At 44.0% G+C, this 20,665-nt stretch overlaps 1 protein-coding gene across 1 annotated transcript; it reads right to left on the reverse strand.

The window, feature by feature from the left end:
• Positions 1 to 859: 859 nt before the first annotated feature.
• TAGLN3 (transgelin 3) lies at positions 860 to 12,874 on the reverse strand. Its single transcript, XM_005440520.3, has 5 exons — positions 12,491 to 12,874; positions 11,881 to 12,062; positions 10,863 to 11,037; positions 5,622 to 5,724; positions 860 to 1,423 (listed from the first exon to the last, which is right to left on the reverse strand). Exons 2-5 carry the CDS (start codon positions 12,058 to 12,060, stop codon positions 1,282 to 1,284), a joined length of 600 nt encoding a protein of 199 aa, XP_005440577.1. The 5' UTR covers positions 12,061 to 12,062; positions 12,491 to 12,874; the 3' UTR covers positions 860 to 1,281.
• Positions 12,875 to 20,665: the final 7,791 nt, after the last annotated feature.

The raw sequence follows: 20,665 nt of genomic DNA on the forward strand, positions 1-20,665 counted from the left end.
GAGCATAACGCTATTTGAACCTGAACTGTGGGCGTTTCTCAGGTCAGAAGCAGCATTCTGGCCCTTCTCTAGTTCTTCTTTTGCATTTAAAACACACCTTGGTTGGCATTTTGTTTGATACAGCATCAACGCTCACAAGGTAAAGCCTGTTCTCAGGTCTGTCTGACAGATTGTCCTTTTGCGGTGAGACACTCCCCGGGTCCGGAGACTTGAGTTTGGGATTTGTGACTGACAGTTGCCAAACGGTGCCTGCACAGCGTCAGGCTCTTCCCCTTTCCTCCTTCTGCCCCCACAGCTGGGACAGCTGACCCCAAGGATATCCCAGACCATATGGCGTCACGGGCGACAACAAAAGCTCAGAGAAAAGGAGGAGGAAGGGGATATGCCTGGGGCAACAAGTAACCACCACAGTGCTGAGGCCCCCGCTTTCTAGGAAGTGGCTAAACGGCTGCCTGCCACTGGGAAATAGGGAATTAATTCCTTATTTTCCTTTGTTTTTCACACACAGGTTCTGCTTTCCCTATTAAACTGATTTTAGCTCGATCCAAAAGTTTGCTGGCTGCAATCAAGCCAGCACACCAGGCCAAGGGAAATCTGAGCTAAACCGGGTGGGACTCCATGGATCAGTCAGCGGATAATGTATCTTTTCTTGTTGGGAAAATACACCGGGCGTGCCTTTAGACAAACACTAAACTGAACACGTAACACAGACTGTAAACACCACAGCAAGGAGCCACTCGGAGAGGGCTCTGGGCTAGAGACAGATCGACCTTTCAAAACATTTAACTCCTTGGCACTGTACCACGTGGTCGCTGGTTTTAATTGCTTTTACCTCTTTTAAATAACGAGTCTAAGAGGCGTCTTTTATTTCTCTTTATTCTTAGGTCAAACGATATCATCACTGAATCGAAGAACGAGGTTACTGGTTGAAATACAAGTGCGGCGTGAGACAAATACAGAAGATAACACTCTGCAAATAAATTAATACAGAATAATTGTCTTTGCATAGTTCAGAAGTGAAAAGTAGGAGGCAGCAGTGCGCACGTGCTGTGAACTGACACACACCACCACGAAAACCCAAGTTCCTAGATGAACTCTGGCAGCTGCAAATAAAACAAACCAAACCAAAAATACCCCAAAACCTTAGAGAGCGCTAACTATTAAAAACCAGGCAGAAAGGGAACTAATGAGCTTTTTTTTTTCTTTTTCTTTTTCTTATTTTTTCTTTTTTTAACAGACCATGCTGCAGAAGGAGTGCTTTCTCTACAGACAGAGATGCTTTTAGATAATCTGCCTTGGCATCCCATAGCCTGTCATACCCGACTGTGATGCTCCTTTGTTGCTGCCCATCTGAAGGCCTATTACGTTCTGTCCCTGACGAAGCTGCTCTTCTGAAAATCCTCGTCGATTCTGCTGTGCTTTCCTGTCCAGATGCACACAAAAAAAGCAATGTACACACATCCCATCATTCTGCGTACGCCCAGAAGATCATGAAAAGCAATCTGAAACTGGCTTATGTTAACAGACGTGCCCCCTGTAATGGAATATTTCATTTGCACCATCCCACGGGCTGGACAATACTGGCTGGGGTAATTCTTTCCTGCAGTTAGTTAGAAGTCACGCTCTAGTCAAACCTACAACACTTCAGGTTTTCACCGTACCGCTTCTTCCAGAACCCCAGGGGACCTCCCCAGCAGCCCTAACAGGTAAAATATTTATGTAGTGCTGCATATGACACACATGATAGGGTTAATTTGTGTTAAGCCCTGTATCTCTTAATAGCTGTAGTTCATGGGATCTTATCAATGAGACGCTTACCTGTGCTGTAATGCAAGTTGATGCCCATCTAGAGCAACAGTACAAATTGGTATAATTTAACTCAGTGGAGTAAATAAGAGCTGAAGGTACCCAGAGGAACAACGGGTCAGAGAAGTGACTTGCTCATTTTCCCAGGGCGAATGATGGTTGCCCGCAGCAAACAATTGCTCTGTTGCCACTTCTAGATGTCTCTCCTCTAAGCAATAGACTTTCCCTTTGCACCTGTGTCTTAACTGTCGGACAGTCCTTTATCTTCTGTCAAAACATACTGACCACTTTTGTTCGGTGTCCCTGGTCTCAAAAGCCCTTTGAATCAATGAACCTTTGTTGGAGTTTAAAAGGAGCCTCTTTTCCCTGAGAACAGCACTGAGGGCCAAAGCAGCGGTTAAGAAGCAGCACAAAAGTTTGTACCCTGCTGCCTTGCGAGAAACTGTTCACCCTGGATTAATCTTCAGTTACACAAGGTGGGAAACCCAAGTAATTTACAAGGGAGAAGGATCAGCCTGTGGCTACCAAATAAGCTGTAAGAGCTGGCGGAGCCCCTTACTGGGGGAGGCTTTCAGTCCACCGGACTCAGCTCCCACCCAGTGCCCATCTTTCTCCCTGCTGCATCTGTTTGTCCTGGGATCAGGTTTCCCTGCGATATGGCATCAGTTTCAGTTCCCCTTTTCCTCCCCACCCCACCGCTAGATGAGAATGCTAGATTAGGCGCCTGCTGTGATTGAAAACCATCAACACGATCCTCTCGGTGAGGGTCCGATCCTGTACTGTGCTGAGCATCCTGGCTCAAGTCCAAAAGAGCACTTCAACTCTTCACTAGGCTCAGGGTGTCCAGGACATCACAGAAGAACCCATGTTGGTATGAAAGCCCAGAAAAGCAGAAAAGTGAGAAAAATCCGCAGGAAACCAGTACCGACCTGTCATTTTTCTGGACGGGTCTCCAGGGTTAGTGTATAGACGAGCCGGGGGCTTACAGGAGCCCGTGGCAGCCTCTGAGGTGCCCCAGCGCTTGCCAGAAAGCACGAGGTTGGGAGGGGGCACGCAGAACCGGCGGGGGCTCAGACAGCAGCCCCCTCACACCGCTGCTTAATTTCTTCTCCAGAACACATACACAGGCACCCAACTACTGCCAGGATCTCCATCAGAGGATGTTTTCAGAACTACTCCTATTACCTAATTGAATCTCAGGTTCACTGTCTGCCTTTATTTTAATTAAAATCCCAGGAACACGGTCTATTATTTTGTTCTGTTTCCTGCTAGAATTTTCAGCTGCGTTGTGGAGTAATTCCACAGAAAGTTGAAAAGTAACTGAACAAAGGAAAAGAAAAAAAAAAAAAAGAAAGAAAAAAGAGAACTGCAAAGAAGAAATAAAAAGAGAGACTAAAGGAAAGCCTGGATATGCTAATACAAGTTGATTACATATACAGTTTGGATCACATGGTGTAATTTTTATCATTCTAAGGACGACATTTAGTACATGATGGTCAGACAGGCAGCACGCACTTACGTTTTGCTTTTAGACAGATGGAAATGGCCTTAACTGAGACTGCAGAAAAAGAGGTGAGGGCAAGTCTGTTCTCAGTATTCTCACTACATCAGGTTCTGTCTGGCCTGTCCGCCACCACCTGGCATCCCCCTGCCCACAAATCGAGCCCACCAGAGCTGTTAATTTTTTGTGCCGACTTTACAGCAGTGCTCACGGTTGCCAGCCCGCAAGGTAACAGCCGTGGCCCCAGGAACCTCACCAGGGTGTGCAAGGAGCAGGGGGTCGGGCCTGGTGGGACCGGGTATGGGAGACACTGGCAATGGAAAGTTAAACATTTTGGCTCAAGTGTGGGGGTATCTCAAGCACTGTAGGTCCCTCCATGGACATCCCTGTTCCCTTTAACTTTGCCTTCTTTCAGGAATCAGCCTGAAAGCCCTGACTCATTAACACTGGGTGGCAATGAGAGGGCTTGGTCTGCCTAGGGGGATGGGTAAGCTACTGAGAAAACAGCTCCTGGTACACAAGATGGTATTTCCTTATAGAAATAACCTCAGTTTTCCTTAAGGCGTTGGCTATAAAATGGTATTTCAGGGGCTGCAATAGTATGGACTGGCTATCCAAGCAGTACGGGCAGGACAAACAGCGAGAAAGGAGGTGATCACATCTTCATTTATGCCAACAAAAACTGTTCCCACCACAATTAAGGGTCCAGATGAAAATTAATTTTTCCATGTAGGCCTTTTGTTTTCATTACATAAAACAAATAAGCCTGTCTGGGTCATAGTGACTTCATGTCTGGTTTAGATTAAAGCATGTAACTAGATTTGAACCCAACTTTAAACCCAATTGTATTCTGCAAATACAAATCTATTTGTGCACTATACTAAGTTAATTTAAACTAATTCTGTATAAAGAATGCATAGGAGTTTGCACTTATTCACCTAAAATTCAAGTCTCCCTTAGCCTCGCTTAAACCAGCTCAAGGTTTAAGACAAACCAAGCAAAGTCGGCTTTACTTCTGCTGAGCCCCACCTAGAGCTCAGACAATTCAAGGAAAGCAAAGACAAGCAGCAGCACTCTCTTCGTTAACGTGCCTCAGACATTTTGGCAGATGGATGGCAGAATCCATGTCAGATGGATGGCAGAATCTCATGTCAATAATATGCCTGAGGGGCAGGAGGGCTAACTTAGGAGGATTTCCTTTTCTTCCTGTCCCTGCTTCTCAGCCTCCCTAGCCAAAATAAATGGAGTTTTAGAGCACATAAACAGCTTTGCCAAGACAGAAAATTCTTCACAGATAACTGGTACTCCCCAAGAAAAAAGGTGACTAGGAAATGAAATCATTTTTTGTTTGATGAACAATGGAAAGAGGCTCATGCCTCCTCTCTGCTCAGTAAAGGGGTCACTGTACGGGGTTTTGCAGACACCCGCGACGGGCTTGTCTTCATTAGTCTTTCTCTCTGTTATCTGACGTGAGGCAAAAGTACACTTTTCCTGCCAGCCACTCTTAGGACACACAAATCTGCATGGCTGCTGCCATTTTCGTTCCCTTTTCTTCGTAAATGGATATAGAGGATTAGCCGAAGCTGCTAAACAGATTACTGTCATCAGAACTGAATTTCCTAAGTATTGTTGCTCTCCTTCTAGTGAATAAAAGTCAGGGATAACATCAGTGGGCAAGAAAATCACGCCTTTTCTTCAGTGATCAGCGTGGGCCCCTCACACAGCAAGACGGATATACCACAAAGGTGCCTGGAGCAGGACGCTGCACTCCTCCCCGGGTGCTCTGCTGAAAGCCACCCACCCAGCAGGGTGCCCCCACACAGACGTCCACACCAACAGAACCTCTAAGAGCCTTGTTCAAAAGGGATGCCTCCAGGAGGCAGTCAGGGCTGGAGCCAGGGGCAACGTGCTCCTTCGTCCTGGTACCAGCAGTGCCGTCCTGGCGCTGGGGCAGGCAGGACACGTAAGGGTGGTGTGATGGGGCTACATAAGGAAAGGCTGCGCTGTGCAGCTCCCACGGGGCTCCTCCCCAGCAGCCCGGGGGCTGTAACTTTAGGCTGACAAGATATCATAAGACGTGCGCCTAGCAGTAATGCTGGTAACTGGGAACCAGCGAAGGGTAGAAAATGTTGCTGCCTGATTAGGTCTTTGCTTCCCTCCTCTAGACTCTGTAGAGAAACCCCCTCCATTACAAGGAAACTTTGGAAAGACTCTTCCCTTCCTTTTCCAATAAATTTCCTTAAAGCATAAAAGGCAGACGATATTACCAGTTTCCCGGGAAGACAGCTCTGAGCAGCTGTGCTTTGGACTTTACCTGTGAAACCAGGATGGGTCCCCTTTGTAGCAGCCGTCATCCTTGGTGACTGCCAAACTGCCTAGAGCCATTAAGGTTCTCTGCACTGCTGCCATGTCCTTCCCTAGAAAGCCAGACAGAGAAATTAATATAAGAAATCCTTGCACAACAAATTGCTTGGCACATTGATAAACAGTCTTATCCAACGTATTAATAAACTCCCTCAGCTGCTCTGCAAAAGTGCATTAATAACATTATAAACACTATTTTACTGTTGCTGAAATGGAGTTAACTGACATGCAAGATCTTATTAAAAGTCATCAAAGGGACAGCTTCAAATCAAAACAATTCAGACATTTCCAGGTTTCCAGGCCTCTGGCTATTTTAGTGCCTTCCCCCGTACTATTTTAAATCCTTCTAGATAATCCTTTTGGCAAAATCCTCTCCTAAGAAGAGACGATTTTTGTGTACAAAGAAGGGTAATATACTCAGTAAAACGTGGCTGGAGGAGAACTGTGTGTTAAATAACAGTGCTGTGTCTCTAGTTTCTTCAGCTGTAAACTGGTAAAAATGATCCCATCATTTAACTCCTGGCAATTCCAGACAGTCCGTGTGCTAACAGAGCTCACAGCAGTCCTGGAGAGCTCCTGTGCAGGTAACTCGTATCAGTCCTTCCCAGTTTAACCATCAAACCACCTCCCAGATCCTTCCTACCAGCTTCCTTTCTCAGGCTGCCAAAAATGGATGCTCTGCAGCTTTGTACCTTCGGTTCCTGCCATCCAGGCCAATGTTCTTCCACTTCTCCCCTATGCTACCTCGCTTCATCTCGCGTTTCAAAAAGTTAGGGCTCATCTCATCTTTGGCTAAGTCAAAGTTACATGTTCGGCCATCACTAATTGTTTAGGTTCCCTCCATAAACAACTGTGAGAGAAAAGCTTCTGAGGGGATGATTTATCCCACCTGCACTCGGTGAGGTCGCCTGTCACTTGCTCAGAGACACGCCTTCCACACCGCTGAAACCTCACCAGGTTTGCAAGAGCGCACCTTACACCTTCGAAATATAAGGCTCATTTTCTATACAGCTTTGCATTTAAAAAATGGCATCCCCTCCTTCCGAAAGGAGGACAATAAATAAATTTTCCTTTTTGGACAACATCTTTTGCTGCTTCCTTCAGTGAATTAAAAAAAAATAAAAAGAACCAAGCAACACACACCCCCCCAAAAAAACCAACAAAGAAAACCCCATCAAAAAAACAAACAAGGAAGACATGGAGATTTTAAAAAAATTAAGGTAGCTCCTTTTTTTCTTGGTTCTTCCCTTGGCATTTTGTCACCTGGTGTAAAAAGGGCAGGGAACATAAAGACATCACAGTCAGACAGACTAACTCATTACCCAATCCAGACATATCAATTTTCGGAAAACTTTCTAGCAAAAATGAGTTGCAGCACGTATTTCCAATTGTGTAAGGTGGTAAGTTGCTGGAAATCTCTTTTTGCCTCTCCCTTTGTCTGAAATCCTTCCGTGTTTCTATGACTCCCCTCCTTTTCATTCTCTTCCAGTTCCTCCTCTTTCCTAAAATAATTTATCTAGTTAACAGATCTGATTTCGACTGTAAGTTTTTCACATGGGAAAATAAGTAATTCATAAAAACATGAGATACTAGAGACATGATGATGATGATAACAGATTTCAAAAATACCTCCAGTGGACCAATACTAATGAAAATCGCTGTAGGCCAGCTGAGTGTCGAGGGGAGCGAGCACTGCACATTCGGTGTTTATGTTTATGCATCACCCTGATTACAGGCAGATGCAGTTCAGGACTTTTGGTTCATACAAACCTAAACGTGTAACACACCGGCTGAGGTGAGGAAGACACCCTAAAACTGAAAACATTTAGCAGCTTCCAACTGTAGCTGTCATACAGCCTATTAAAGCTTCTAGCAACCCTATCTGCAGGGGACCGTTTGCTCCGAAAACCAATTGTCAGCCATCCGGAATCCTCGTTTTCCTGTATTTGGTAACACAAACTGCATTAGATGGGGTCCTCGCTTAAGAGGGCAGCTGAAGACCCGACATCCCACACGCGCACGTACACAGGGGCACATGGAAGAGCGCGAGGCAGCAGCACTCCGAGCTCCCCAAAGCAGCAGATGTACCATATGCTGTAACAGATGCCACATACAACGTCCTTGGGATGCCTCCCATATAACGAGGAGCGCGGTGACTGCCTGGGATGAAGAGGGATGTGAAGAAGGATTTAAAAGCGAATGAGCTGAATAATGATGGCAAGCACAGAAAAAAAAAAAAAAAAAAAGAAAAACGAAACAAAGGACGGGTAGCAAACTATGACGATCAGCCTCGCGGAGCCATCTGGCAGCTCCCCCCGCTCTGCACTCGGCTCTGCTTTATTTGTCAGTGGTGAGTGGGAGACGCTGGAGGGGAAAAACAGACCGAGTGGGAGCCAAGTGCCACGTGACAAAACAAAGCCACGGCTACGGCCCTGTGTCACACAGCCTCCTCGCTGCGTATGAGGGGTGCTGCGGGTGGGAGAAGACCCCAAAGCCATGTGGTCTTATGACATCTGCCCCCTCCCAGAGAAGGGTGCGAGGGGCTCGATGGTCAGCGGAAAAATTTTACATTTCCAGGGAGAAAGTCACCTAACGCTGCAGCCAGGTGACAGAAGGGATCATACACACTCCCCGAAGCCAGGCTTGACTCTGGCATTGCAGAAAATTGCGGTCAGTGCCTCTCCTCAGCTCCTTCATTGACAGCTACGTGGGCTGCCTGCCCGGCCCCCAGCCTCAGCCTCCCTGAATCACGCTGCAGGGACCCACGCCGACAGCGCTTCTCCTGCATCTTCAGTATCCTCTGCAGCGTGCTTTGAATAGCACAGCCTCGTAGAGGATCTTGGCACTGCCTGACCAAGGAGGAAGGGACCTCTGCTCGCTCCTTGTGCTAAGCCTTTCTCTTTGGGGGAAACCTGGCTGGAAGGCTGCCTTCTCCAGGTCAAGAAAGGGGAAGGTTCAAACCCAAAGATGGAGAATTGATCTGCGTCGTATTCCTGAAATGCCTTTCTGTAAAGGTTGAACAAGTACCCAGAGGTACAGCTGCCTCTTGCCTGCCTGGAAATATACAGGGGAGAGATTTGTAAAAACCACAGTGAACACAGTATCTTAGGCATGGATTAGGGAAAGCTGCTCAGCATTTATGTAAGAAAGGACCAAAAGAGAGGTGATACTTCTCCTGGACCAAGAAGTCACAGAGATGCAGAAAAATGCACCAGATGGACTGAGTGAGTTTGAAACAGCCAACAGCAGATTGCATCCTAAAACATTTTCATTAATCATTACTAAGAATTACAAAGCAAAAGCTCTCGGAAAACAATTAGTGCCAGAGAAAAGCTGTTTTTCAGTCACACATACTTTTCTTTCCCTATAAACATACGTTGACATCTCTTTCTAAAGAGGTTACGGTGTGAGGTATAGGAGTGCTGTAATTAGGAAACTGTGAAAAAGAGACTGTCCTTTCTGTCCAGCTAATGCATCCAGGTTCAGACAATTCAGCCCTGAAGCAGCACGGATGCCAGAGGTCAGAGCTATGGTTAGACATAAAAAGCTTGCAGTGACTCACTGCTGGAGAGACATACTGTTTCATCTCAGCACTGAAATGAGCAGCAGGACGGATGAAAAGGGAGTGGGAAAGTGAGGAGACACAGATTAGTTTCGGGAAGTCCTAAAATAACAGCGGAGAAGAGTCTTGTATGTCTCCTTCCTAGGTTCCCGTCTTCTGGAAGTTACCAGCTTTTTTTCCTTACATCTGTTGAAAGAAGGTGATGAGTGAAAGGAAATGAGGAGAGAGCCACCATCATTAGGAGCTTTTTGTCTTCAAAGCAAGGCCTTTTCATTGTAAGGATCGTTGTACCATACTTGCATTTGCATGGTGTGAAGCCGTTATGAAATGCAAAAGACTGCAAAGAACAGCATCTGCAACGAGCTATTATCATCCCTTACAAGATAGATGGAGCTTCTCTTTCAACAATCTGCTAGGCTGCCGGCAGGAGGGTGTTACTCCAGGGAAGCAAAAATCCCTTAAATTTAAGACATTTAAAGGGAGAGCGGATGAAACACTAAAGACTGGATGGGAAGAAAAAATCCTGCCCTTGTGCCCAAAGGCAGGACTTGTCAAGCAAATCCTGAAAACCCTCAGAACATTACAGATCCCAGCAACTCTGGCAGTCAGCGTACCCTTCCCTTCTAACCCACGCATGAAGAGCTCCCCAGTCTCCCCCTCCTCGAGCTGTCCTCCAAAGCAGTAAGCTCTTCCACGTATCCTGACGAATAGACGCCACTATTTTTGCTCCGTGTGTGGTCCCACACAAACTACGCTGACCAGTTTTCCCAGTGGCTTGTTCTCTTCTCTCCACTGTTTCATGCTCATGGCAGATCCTGACCCTTTCACCACCCTCCAGCTGTCCCCGCTCTGAGCCTCCACACAAAGCGTTCTGCATCACCTTGCCCGGAGAGACGCAGGGTATACAGTGCCTTTGGTTAGAGCACCGGGAAGGGATGCAGCACCACAGAAGTGGGCAAAACCAGCCACTCAAATGCACAAATGACTCAGCTCTTCAGGAACTAGAACGCTCAGTTTCCATTTTGAGCACGGGATGGAGATGGCCTTCACCCGGCTTTAGTGCAAAACCCCAGGGGTACTCTGGATTTTTTTGCTGTTGCCATAGTGACCTTTCCTAAAAGACTGTATCCTTAGAGAGAGATGCTCAGCTAACATGGTGTTAGCAGTGAGTTTTGCTTCTTGCTAGTCATAAATGAGTCCTCATAAGCTTCACAGAGGCATAGATGCTCCTGGGAATGCATTTTATAGCTCTAATTTAAGCTTTGCTTATAATTTGAAAACAGCAATAAAATCTCCTCATCAGAAAATAAAGGGTTTCTATATTTGCTATTAGAAGCCATTTACTTGGAAATCATTAGCATTTGTTTTATTAGGTCTGTGGATTTCTATCAGAATGATGGGCTTTGGGGTAACACATGAGCCTGGAAAGGGCTCCGGCTGCCCTCAGGGTAGTATAAATCCCTCAGAGGAGATAACGCATCACCGGAAGAACATGGTAATGAGGTAAGGCAAACAGAAACAAAAGATGATTACATTAAGGAATATGCCTTAGACAAAATGCACTGTTGCAATACGTCAAAGCAAAATAAAATGAAGACTGCAAGCTGTCTTCCAGTTTATTACTTTTACCTTCCCATAAATCCACTGTCTGGAAAATATCTGTTGTTCGTACTCCGTAGATTTCAGCAGCTTTTAAGAACTGAGAAATTTGCTCCATCTGCTTGAAAGCCATTTTTGATTCAGAGATCTTTGCAATGGGCTCATTTCCCTTTGGATGCAAACTGTTTATTAACTTGCATAACAGCTGAGAGAGAAATTAGAGAGAGAAACAAAATTACAAAGCAGTTACCAAACTGGAAGTCAATTTCCACACGTGAAATGATGCTGCAAAATGCTTTTGACCAGGTCAGTTTCTGTCAGGGACATGATTTCTTCAATTGAAAACAAAGAAGTGAACTGATAATAATAAAAGTGTATTATAAATGCATTAAAGCTTTCATTAACTGATGGCAATAGCCCGACCAGATAAATCCTAATCTGCTAGAAACAACAAAGCAATCACTGGTAAAGGTTATATAACAACTGACAGAGAAGAAGCCACAAGCCCGAGCCAAAAAAATAAGCAATATCAATTGAAATATTGTTAAAGTCACTTTGGCAGAGATTCAATGATTAGCGTATTCTTACAGCCCACTGCAAACAGCAGCATCTGCCTGTTGTTCAATAAACCAATGGAATATAATGTTTTAGCTACAGAATTATTCCGAAGAAGAAAACCGTTATGACATAACCCAATCCTTCAGATTTTCTGTCTCTCTTCGCCTTTCCCTGTAAAGACTGTTTGTTTCTTAAAGAGAAAAGTATACTTCTGATTTTAAAACAGATCTCATTTAACTGTATCAGATGCTGAAGGAATGAGTCATACTCATATGTAACATGCATGACTCATAAGAATCAGAAGTACCGTGCACTCGTAAAATAATTATCTTCTGAGATTAGGACTCCTGGTCAAAGGGAAATAAATCAGATGCTGATATCTATTTCTGCACTGGCTATGAGTTCTGACCAGTTTAGCTGCATCAAGACAGAAAATAAGGACACTGTGCATATAGACACATGCAAGTACGTAACTGGACAAAACACTTACCGTTCCATCCATCAACCAAGTCTGAAAATGTTGCCTTCCAGGAGGAGGGTGCTCTATCTGCTCTCCACACTGTACAACAATCCAGTTCACCAGCCTAGACTCTAATTCCGGGTCATATTTCTGTTCAATCTTTTCCTGAACTTCTCGGCTTAAGCCATAGCTTGGTCCTCTGTTAGCCATCTCTGGAACGAAAGCAGAACTTACTTGGTGGGTAGAGTCCTGATCTGCGGCTTTGAAGTACGCACCGGAGAATTAAATATTAAAAGAGTGAGCAGCCTGCCCTATACGTTAGGCAGTTGAACAGATGTTCATCAACACTGAAAGTAACTGTATGGCACTGGTTATAACTGTTCTGCAGAACAGGGGAGGGATCAGCGAGGGAATATCCTTTTCCAAAAGCACAAATCAGCTACAACATTCTTTTAAAAAAAAAAAGAAGGTAAAAAACAGCAGCCCCCCCCCAAAAAAAAAACAAAAGCAGCAAAGCAAGATTTAAAACACAGCAGGTTTTAAAGAGAAGCTTCTGCTATGATGACAGAGAATACAATAAGAGTTCTCAGATCAATGTTAAAGCTGCCTGCAAATCCAAAAGCACTTTAAATTTGCCTACCTAATACTTGCTAATAAGGAGGAGGTTGTACATGGGCACTCGAGCAATCCGATTAAAGATGCAGTCAGGGTCTTCCTCAGCTGAGATGCAGGGATGGATATCCAGCGACCAGCAAACCGAAAAGCCTTGATGAATTTAAGAGATGGAGGCTGCCACAATGCCCTGCTGCTGCTGCAGCATCGTGGTTTGAAGAACAGTGTATTGATTTGATTTTCCTCACATATGAGGAGGGTCAAAGCAGGGGCGTTGCTAAGAGCCATTCAAGGGGCCTGCCTACTCAGTCACAGCCTGGGGATCCTGTTTATGTCACCCATCTGCAGTCTGTTTTCATGCATGTTTCCTCAGCCCCGTGCTGTTCACACTACAGCCTGTTTTACTCCACCTAGTCTGCATCAACCCAAACTGCAGCAAGCATCCCAGTGCCAGATAGTTAGAAACACAAACAGAGGCACTTCACCAGCTCTGTTAAAGGAAGGTAACAGAAATTACTACACATGTCGTTTGTTTTTAATCACAAAGCAGGAGCAAAACCTTTTTCTCCCTGTTCTGCATCACAATGCTAACAGGCTTAGAGCGTGAAAAACAACGTCTCCTCTTCCCTGTTCAAGTGCTGATAAAAAGTTTCAACAAGGGGGCAACAGGAGAAAAAGTCAAGGAAGAGAAGGCCGGTAGCAGAATATTATTATCACCCTATCATTAGTATATATTAGGCTATCAAATAGCGCAACAGCGTCCCAGGAAAGCCACTTGCACCACTAAAACCAAGGGGAAATCACCAAAAACTAGCAAACCTACAATAAAAGCACAAGGATCGTATTTTCTGCTGGGATGAGTCAGCATACCTTCAGTGACAGCAAGGGAGCTATGCCCATGTACGGCAGCTTAAATTTTGATTATACCACTGCAGTGGTGGGAGGGGAGAGAAGGCAAGTTAAGACAAGAGACTCTTCTTCTGGTCTGACTTGTACAGATTTCTCCTTTATGAAATAAAATCATTTTGCTCCTCTCCGAGTTGCACCAGACTTTCTCAAACATCTTTTGTCCATGCTGTACTATCCACCCTGCTACGAAACAGTTGCCTTTTGGCAAATGATTCATGTTCAGCTTAATATGACAGGAGGTTAATAAACCTGAGGTGGATTCACAATCAGCTTTGCCAACAAAAGGCCTTCTGCTGCATTTAAAAGGAAAAGGAAGAGGGAAAGGAATACAGCTCCTTGTGTATTTACCTGATAATGGTCTCTTCATCCATTACTTTCCCATTTTAAGACCATGAATTCTCAGATTTATATTGCTTTGGATGCTGCTGGGCTCGAGCAGACTCAAGAGATGAAAAATTTAATAGATGACCTCATTTATTGTTGTCCTCCACAGACATTTCATTTAGTGCTTTCTCTTCTCTGCACTGGTAGTTTAAAAACCCTATGAAACATCAGATTACATAACTCGGAGCATGCTACGTGACAGGGCCACCACTCGAGCACTTTCCGTCCCAGCGAACGCGCTGTTGAAGGCACAGCAAACGCACAAGGCACCGAGACTGCGAGCCAGGCCGAGGGGTCAGAGGAGGACTACGCTGCAGCTGCAACAGGGAAAGGCAGTACGTGAGCTGGACGTCCTTTCCATTCAAGCAACTGTTACGGGCCAGGCCTTACACTCTTCGGCCAGTGCCACAAAGAATAAGAAGCTTTATTTTGCACTTTCAGATCTTTTTGCGTTCTTCTGTTTGGAAGGGAGCTACCTGGGTTGCTTGGCTGTTTCTGGTCACACCAGGGCGTGCAGTGCTCACCGGCGATGAGATTTCATGAAAGCCACTTACCTTTGCATCAGCCTCTGACCCCCTTTCCTAACTTGGGGGCAGGAACAGGTAATTTAACTCTCCTAAACCGCAGAGCAGAGGTCTTACCCTTCACAGATGTTGGCTACACGACCTGTTCTCCAGGCACCATTCCATACTGTGAAAGCTGAAAGGCAAAGCTTGTCCAACGGTATCAATTTTTAATAAGTCTTCGAAAACCAGGAAAGCTGCAGAGGATTGGAAAGATGCCAGCTCCCCACCAATATTTCCAAAGTACCCGTAATCAAATCATAAGCCTGCCTCTGTGCCATCAATCCTGGGAAAAACAATGGAATGATTTTTTTTTTTTTTTAAAGTGATAGTGTTGATGCAATTTGCTAAAAGCTCTGTAATACATTAGAGTAGGCTACTGCACGACACATTAACCAGGGAACGAAACTGATTCTGAAACAACATGACATATTAAAGAGAATAAAGCTGGCTAACTAGTAGGTCCTACAGCATGACTGTAACTGAAAAAAATCATTAATGATTGTACATATTTTTATTCAGTTTGTACACAAATGTGTTCCCAGCCCCAAACCATTTAATATGTTATTAGGAGTCACAAAAGAGATGTTCAGACTCCTAAGAAGACTCCAGCTCATGCAAGCTGTGATGAGTAAACAACAAAGAAAACTCCTTGAAAGCAGGCAAAAACGTGTCTCATGGCAGCCAAAGCTAGCCACAAACAGAAAAGTGCTTTTTAGAACGTAGCACTCTGTCCTACAGAAAAGCAGATGTTAGAAAAAACCCGAGAGTGTGATGGAAGATAAGCAGGTGGGCACAGATGCTGGGTAAAACACTGCGACTGGGAGGCTAGGCTAAATAAAACGTGGGAGGTACAACAGCAACGGGACTATCACACCCAGTTCTGACAATCAGTCTCCACAAGAAAGTGGTGAAAGAATGACGGAAATTCAGATAGTCGCTCCAGTAACCGGAGGATTGAAAATGAGTCTTTACAGTAATCAATTCAGAAGAATTATCTGTTTAGCTCACCAAAACCAGAAGTTAAGAAATGGCAAGCCCGTGTGGCCACAAAGCCAAGAAGAACTGAAGAAACTCAAGCTTCTTCTGCTGGACACAAGCATATTAAAGCCTGATGGCTAGAAATGTGATGTGGGAGAAAGGGGCAGGTTTTCAGCAGCAAAGGTACTACCATTAGAACACTTTATCTACTTGCTTCCGAGGGGTTTTGTGCTCTTACTTTTCTTGATAACGCAAGATTGGAACTTATGACTAAAAATAAGAGATGAAGCTTGAATTCTTGAGGTAGGATTTCATGCTCGCAAGCACTATGGCTCATCTTAAGCTTTCAGATAACCACAACATTACCCTACAAATATAAAATTTTTGTAAATCTATAAACAAACGCTGCTTACAACAACAAAACCGGTATTAATTACCTCACTACCCATTTAGAGCCAGGGTAACTCGACAGCTTTCACTGTCTTCCAACTGGAACAGAGAGGGAAAAGTAAAACTTATCCTGCTACGGAGCAACCCTTAACCTTTTCATTCGCTGTTTGGCAATTCACTCCTTAGAAAGAGCCTGGCAATTCAGCCACCCCAAAGCACCATTTTTCAAAGTACGCTGCGTCAACTCCCATCAGACAAAGCTATCCAGCAATTAGAATAACTGGGAAGTCCAGGCTCCATTTCCATGGTCCACCACAGGGCAATAATGGACCTTTCATAATTAAATTTTTAAAAAATTACAACATTTTCTAAAGCCATAAAACTGTTCACAGCACCTCCCTTCACAAGGAAACTTCCGAAGGGCTCCTGAAAGGTACTCCCTGCACACAGGCCTGTGTCATGATGTCACATTTTCTAGAGCTGCACAGAGGACGCCAAGGTTCGACACAAGCTCAGCGCAAGTACAGGGCCTTCTTCAGGGAGCGGCAAGGCCATGTAAGTGCTCTGCAGACCCTTTGTTTTATTCACAGCCTTGCTCTGTCGTAAGATCCCTGGAGATGTTCTACGCAAGAGAACCAGTCAGACTAGGGGGAAAAAAGCAGCCAGTGGAATACTGCCATCTTTTAACTCTGCAAACCAGAGATATCAGAACCAGGAGACAACATGCATTTGAAAAATTCTAACTTCCCCATCGATTTGAAATCTAAAATCTAAAAAGACAGAAAGTGCTAACTGAAGCAGGTATCTTCTCTTCAACCTGCAAAAGGGTTTCTTTGCCAGCTCTGAAGATGTTAAACCCCAAGCAAGCACGTGGTTTGAACACCTCAAAATTAGGATTAAAAGCGAAGTAATTCATGAAGGACCTTCCCGTTTGTGGGACTGAACAGAATGCGCTGACACTGCGGTCTGCAGACCAAGGCAGCTCCTAAGGCTGCCATGACCAGAAGTGCTCCTGAGATGCCAAAGTCATTGACCACCTTCCAGGCAACCTGCCAGCAGAAGCAGTTACCACTCACCACTGGAAACCAATTCCTGTGGATATAATTGCCAGCATTCCTGATATTCAAGATGACCTTTGAGGTAAATTGTGCTTTTTAATTCTCAGGATCTTTTAAGTCTTGTGCTGAATTGACAGACTCATTGAAAGCAAACCAATGCATGTCATCGTATCAGGTTTTTTATCTGTCCCCAACAAAAACAATACCTTTTGAGAATTACTTTGGTTTGAAAATTACGCATTGCAATACACATTTACCAGCAGAACAGGAAAGTAGTAACACCATTATTTCACTGAAACATACATCAAAACAGATGGCAAGATTTACAAACAAACAAACAAACAAGATCAAACCCCCTAACTAAATGCTGCTTCTTATGACTAGGAAGTTAATTTTGCTGTCAGGGACTTTTTTCAATAGCTACTGTCCTTCGGGACTAGCACACTCCGGCACACTTTCTGCCAGTAAGCCATATTCAACACAGAACAAAATCTTCAACCAGGAAGATTCTCCTAAGGCCCAGACCCGATGCCAGGCAGCCCGTGTCCTTCAGGGACTGCTTTTCTAGGACCAAAGTCCAGGCAGGCCATTAACATCGCTCCAACCTTTAAGTGTGCTACTGTCGGCATACCTTTGCCACAGCTACGAGCACCTGCTTCCACCCTGACAGGCAGCAGTGACCTTCTCATGTTGCCACGTGGGAGGCAAGCGGACAACGTGGTACAGGTCAGAAGGCCCAAAAAGAACGCAACCTTCCACGTGCTAGCCTAAAAACATTTTAATTTTGTATTTCAGTTTCAGGACCAAGTCACTGGAAGTTTTAGCAGCTGTCATGTGCTTTTCATTCCAAATATAAATGCAGAGTGAGTTGCAGCTTCTTGCCAAAAACAAATCAAGACACTGCAGCCGGCTAAGAACATGTCCATTCCTCACCCGTGAGCAGATCACAAACTACAATTACTGTGTCGTATGGAGGATGCCCATTTCTCTGTAATGGAATAGAAGCATTGGACCATACAGCGTACATACGCAGGACGTGAAAGACAGAGTACAAGGTCACGTCTGCAACTAGACTGCAGCAGGTCCTGTAATTTCGATTTATGCGTAACACGGCCAACGCTGTAACTAACGTTCTTCCGTTCAGGGCATATAGATAATGAAGGGAGATGAGGTCCTACAGTTACAAAGTAAATCTCAGCTATAAAAACTGACCTACGAGCAGTGAATCTGCGCAGTGTATTTTTTGACTGTCATCTCTGTCTCCTCTTCCCAACCATTACAGTAATCTCTTCCCCCAGAAAACACCTGCCAGGAGAAAAGCGACAGTGGCATTAAAACCATGTGCGTAGCAAGTTGCCTGCTACCAAACAGAATAGCTGAGCAGCCCCTGCCTTTCCTGTTCCTGCTTGGCAAGGGTGGAAGGGCAAGCATGTGCAATCATTTTGGTATTTCTGTATGCATTCCTTATGCAGCTGTTGAATTTTCACCAAGCTTTAGTGAAATTCTACATTCTCACACATCTGACTGAGTTTGCACATCAGCTCAAAGCAGAGATCGCTGATTTTAGAGACAGGTGAAACATGTAACTCTTCTAATTCCAGGGGAGCCTTTAACATAATTTTTTAGCATTATAAAAAAAGAAATAATATCTGAACGGGCCTCTCTAAAACAGCACAGCTGAGTAACTTAAAACCAAGGAAGTTCAAACCTCATTATTCCCCAGGACATTATTTTCTCTGCCACCTCCCCCCACCCCCCAGAGAAGGGGATAGCAGTCAAGAAGAAGCAACAAGCACAGACCTAATGCAGCGCTCTGACCAAGGCACTGGTTCAGAACACGTTGTCACTTTGTACTGCAGTACCACACTTCAGCAGCTGCTGACACACAGCTGCTTGAAAGTCTCTCTCTAAGCACGTTTTAATTTGGTATGAAAATATGGCACCATAAATCTTGTAGCCCCATTGAATAACAGTATGTCCAAGAGAGCACGTAATCAAAATTAACATAAAAATGAAACAGCAGGAGGCAGTTCTTGTAAGGCCTCTCCAGCTACTTTTCTTTGTGAACACTGCTTTGTTTGCATGTAGTGTTGAGGCAAGACAAAATAAGTTAGCTAAACTGAACCTACATGAAACACTTAATAGCATTTAACAAAAAAAAAAAAAACAACCCAAAAAACCAAAGCCACCCAATCCAGCTGAAGTGTGTAATATAAAGCCAAATGAGAAGAGACAGAACAAGTAGAATACTTGGCAAGATAAAAATACCTGTCTATAAAACCATCTATAAAGTACAGCTTAATATACACAGAATAAGAGCACTTGTTTGTTAGGAAACAAGTTGAATAAACTTTAGAGACTCTTTCAGCATATACTGGTCTATTGCAGAATTCAATCCCAAACACGGGAAAACATGCCTCATCATTTGCTTCCTTTTGAGAAGGCAAAATAGTTTGTTTCACAAGTTAAATCCCAAGTAGTTTGATTTCACAACAGATCTGAAATGAAAATGTTGGTAAGGACTAGTGACAGTCAAGGCCAGCTGGTAATGCTTTTGTTTCTTTTTAATGAAGACTATTATCTGCTTCTTTGGTATTATATGCTAATTAAGCTTCCTGCCTAGCTATAAATGTTTTTTGTTATTTACTTATGAAACTTGAATGACTAAAACTCCCCAGCAGGACGCTATGTATTTTAAGCATTACATGTAAGACAAATACCTTGAGGTGCTTATTCAACTAGTATTGTTTGATCAAAAAATCAACAACACGAGGAGCAGAGTTGCTCGGTTAGTATCCAGAACTTACTTGCCAGCCCCAACACGTCCCTACTACACTCAGTGACAGATGAGCCCAGAGGTCATTTGCAGGCCTGCCAAAAGTGAGAGACAATGAGAACGCTAACAACTTAGAGCTAAGGGTGCTAGTGAAAATAATTAACTGTAAATTAAGGTATTCTGACAAAACCAACCCCCATAAGCAGCACAAGTAGAGCTGGTAAATTTGAAAGCATAAGAACACCGATCATTTCGTGTGAATCACGCTTACTGCTGAAGAAATGTACATTGTATATTCACAAAATACTTTGTATTTGGCAGCAAATTAGAAGTCCATAAAAAAAGGGAAAAAAATCCAGAACATGAGAATTCATTACAAAGGATTTTAAGAATTTGCACCATGCAGACCTTTCCAAATGTGTCATACCCTAGTAATACAGTATTTCTAGGGAGGAAAGAAATACTTGGTTTTAATCACGACTAATACCGACATTAATTCACTACTTGGTTTTAATCATGACTAATACTGACATTAATTCACTATAAGGCATCTACTGGCAAAGATGAAAGAGATGCCACAGGCATTAACTCAGGGGACAAAACATAGTACCGAATCGAATGGCACCATAATATGTATTACATTATTCAAGACTGTCAAAACTTCCTGAGAGGTCAAGAGCTAGTCGCTGGTAGGATGTAAATCTCTCCGGTTATCATCTATCCCTTCTTGCAGGCAACTGAACATGCAGAGTTGACAGCAATCAAAATGTTGCTGACTTCCAGCATGGACATAAGGGAAAAGCTATGCTTGCAAAGAGAAATACCAATGGAAGTACTGGGGCAAAGGTAGAGGAAAAAGTCTGACTACATAATGCCTACCTCAGAGCCACCTCTTCATATTTAAGGAATATAGACTGAATTTAGAAAATGGTAAGCAAACACAGAGAGAAGGGCACTAGGATTCACTGAAGCTCAAAACACTACCTGGAATACCGCCTCTATGAAGAAAGCATCATCTCTGCCTTTGCATTGACACTTTACGTAGCACATTTTGGGTACACCTGTAACATAAATGCTACCACTAATCTCCATTTACCAAGCAGAGAAGGAAAACAGAACTACAAAACAAGTGGCAAAAAACA

This window comes from Falco cherrug, chromosome 2 (assembly GCF_023634085.1).
Source record: "Falco cherrug isolate bFalChe1 chromosome 2, bFalChe1.pri, whole genome shotgun sequence".
Taxonomy (NCBI): Eukaryota; Metazoa; Chordata; class Aves; order Falconiformes; family Falconidae; genus Falco; species Falco cherrug.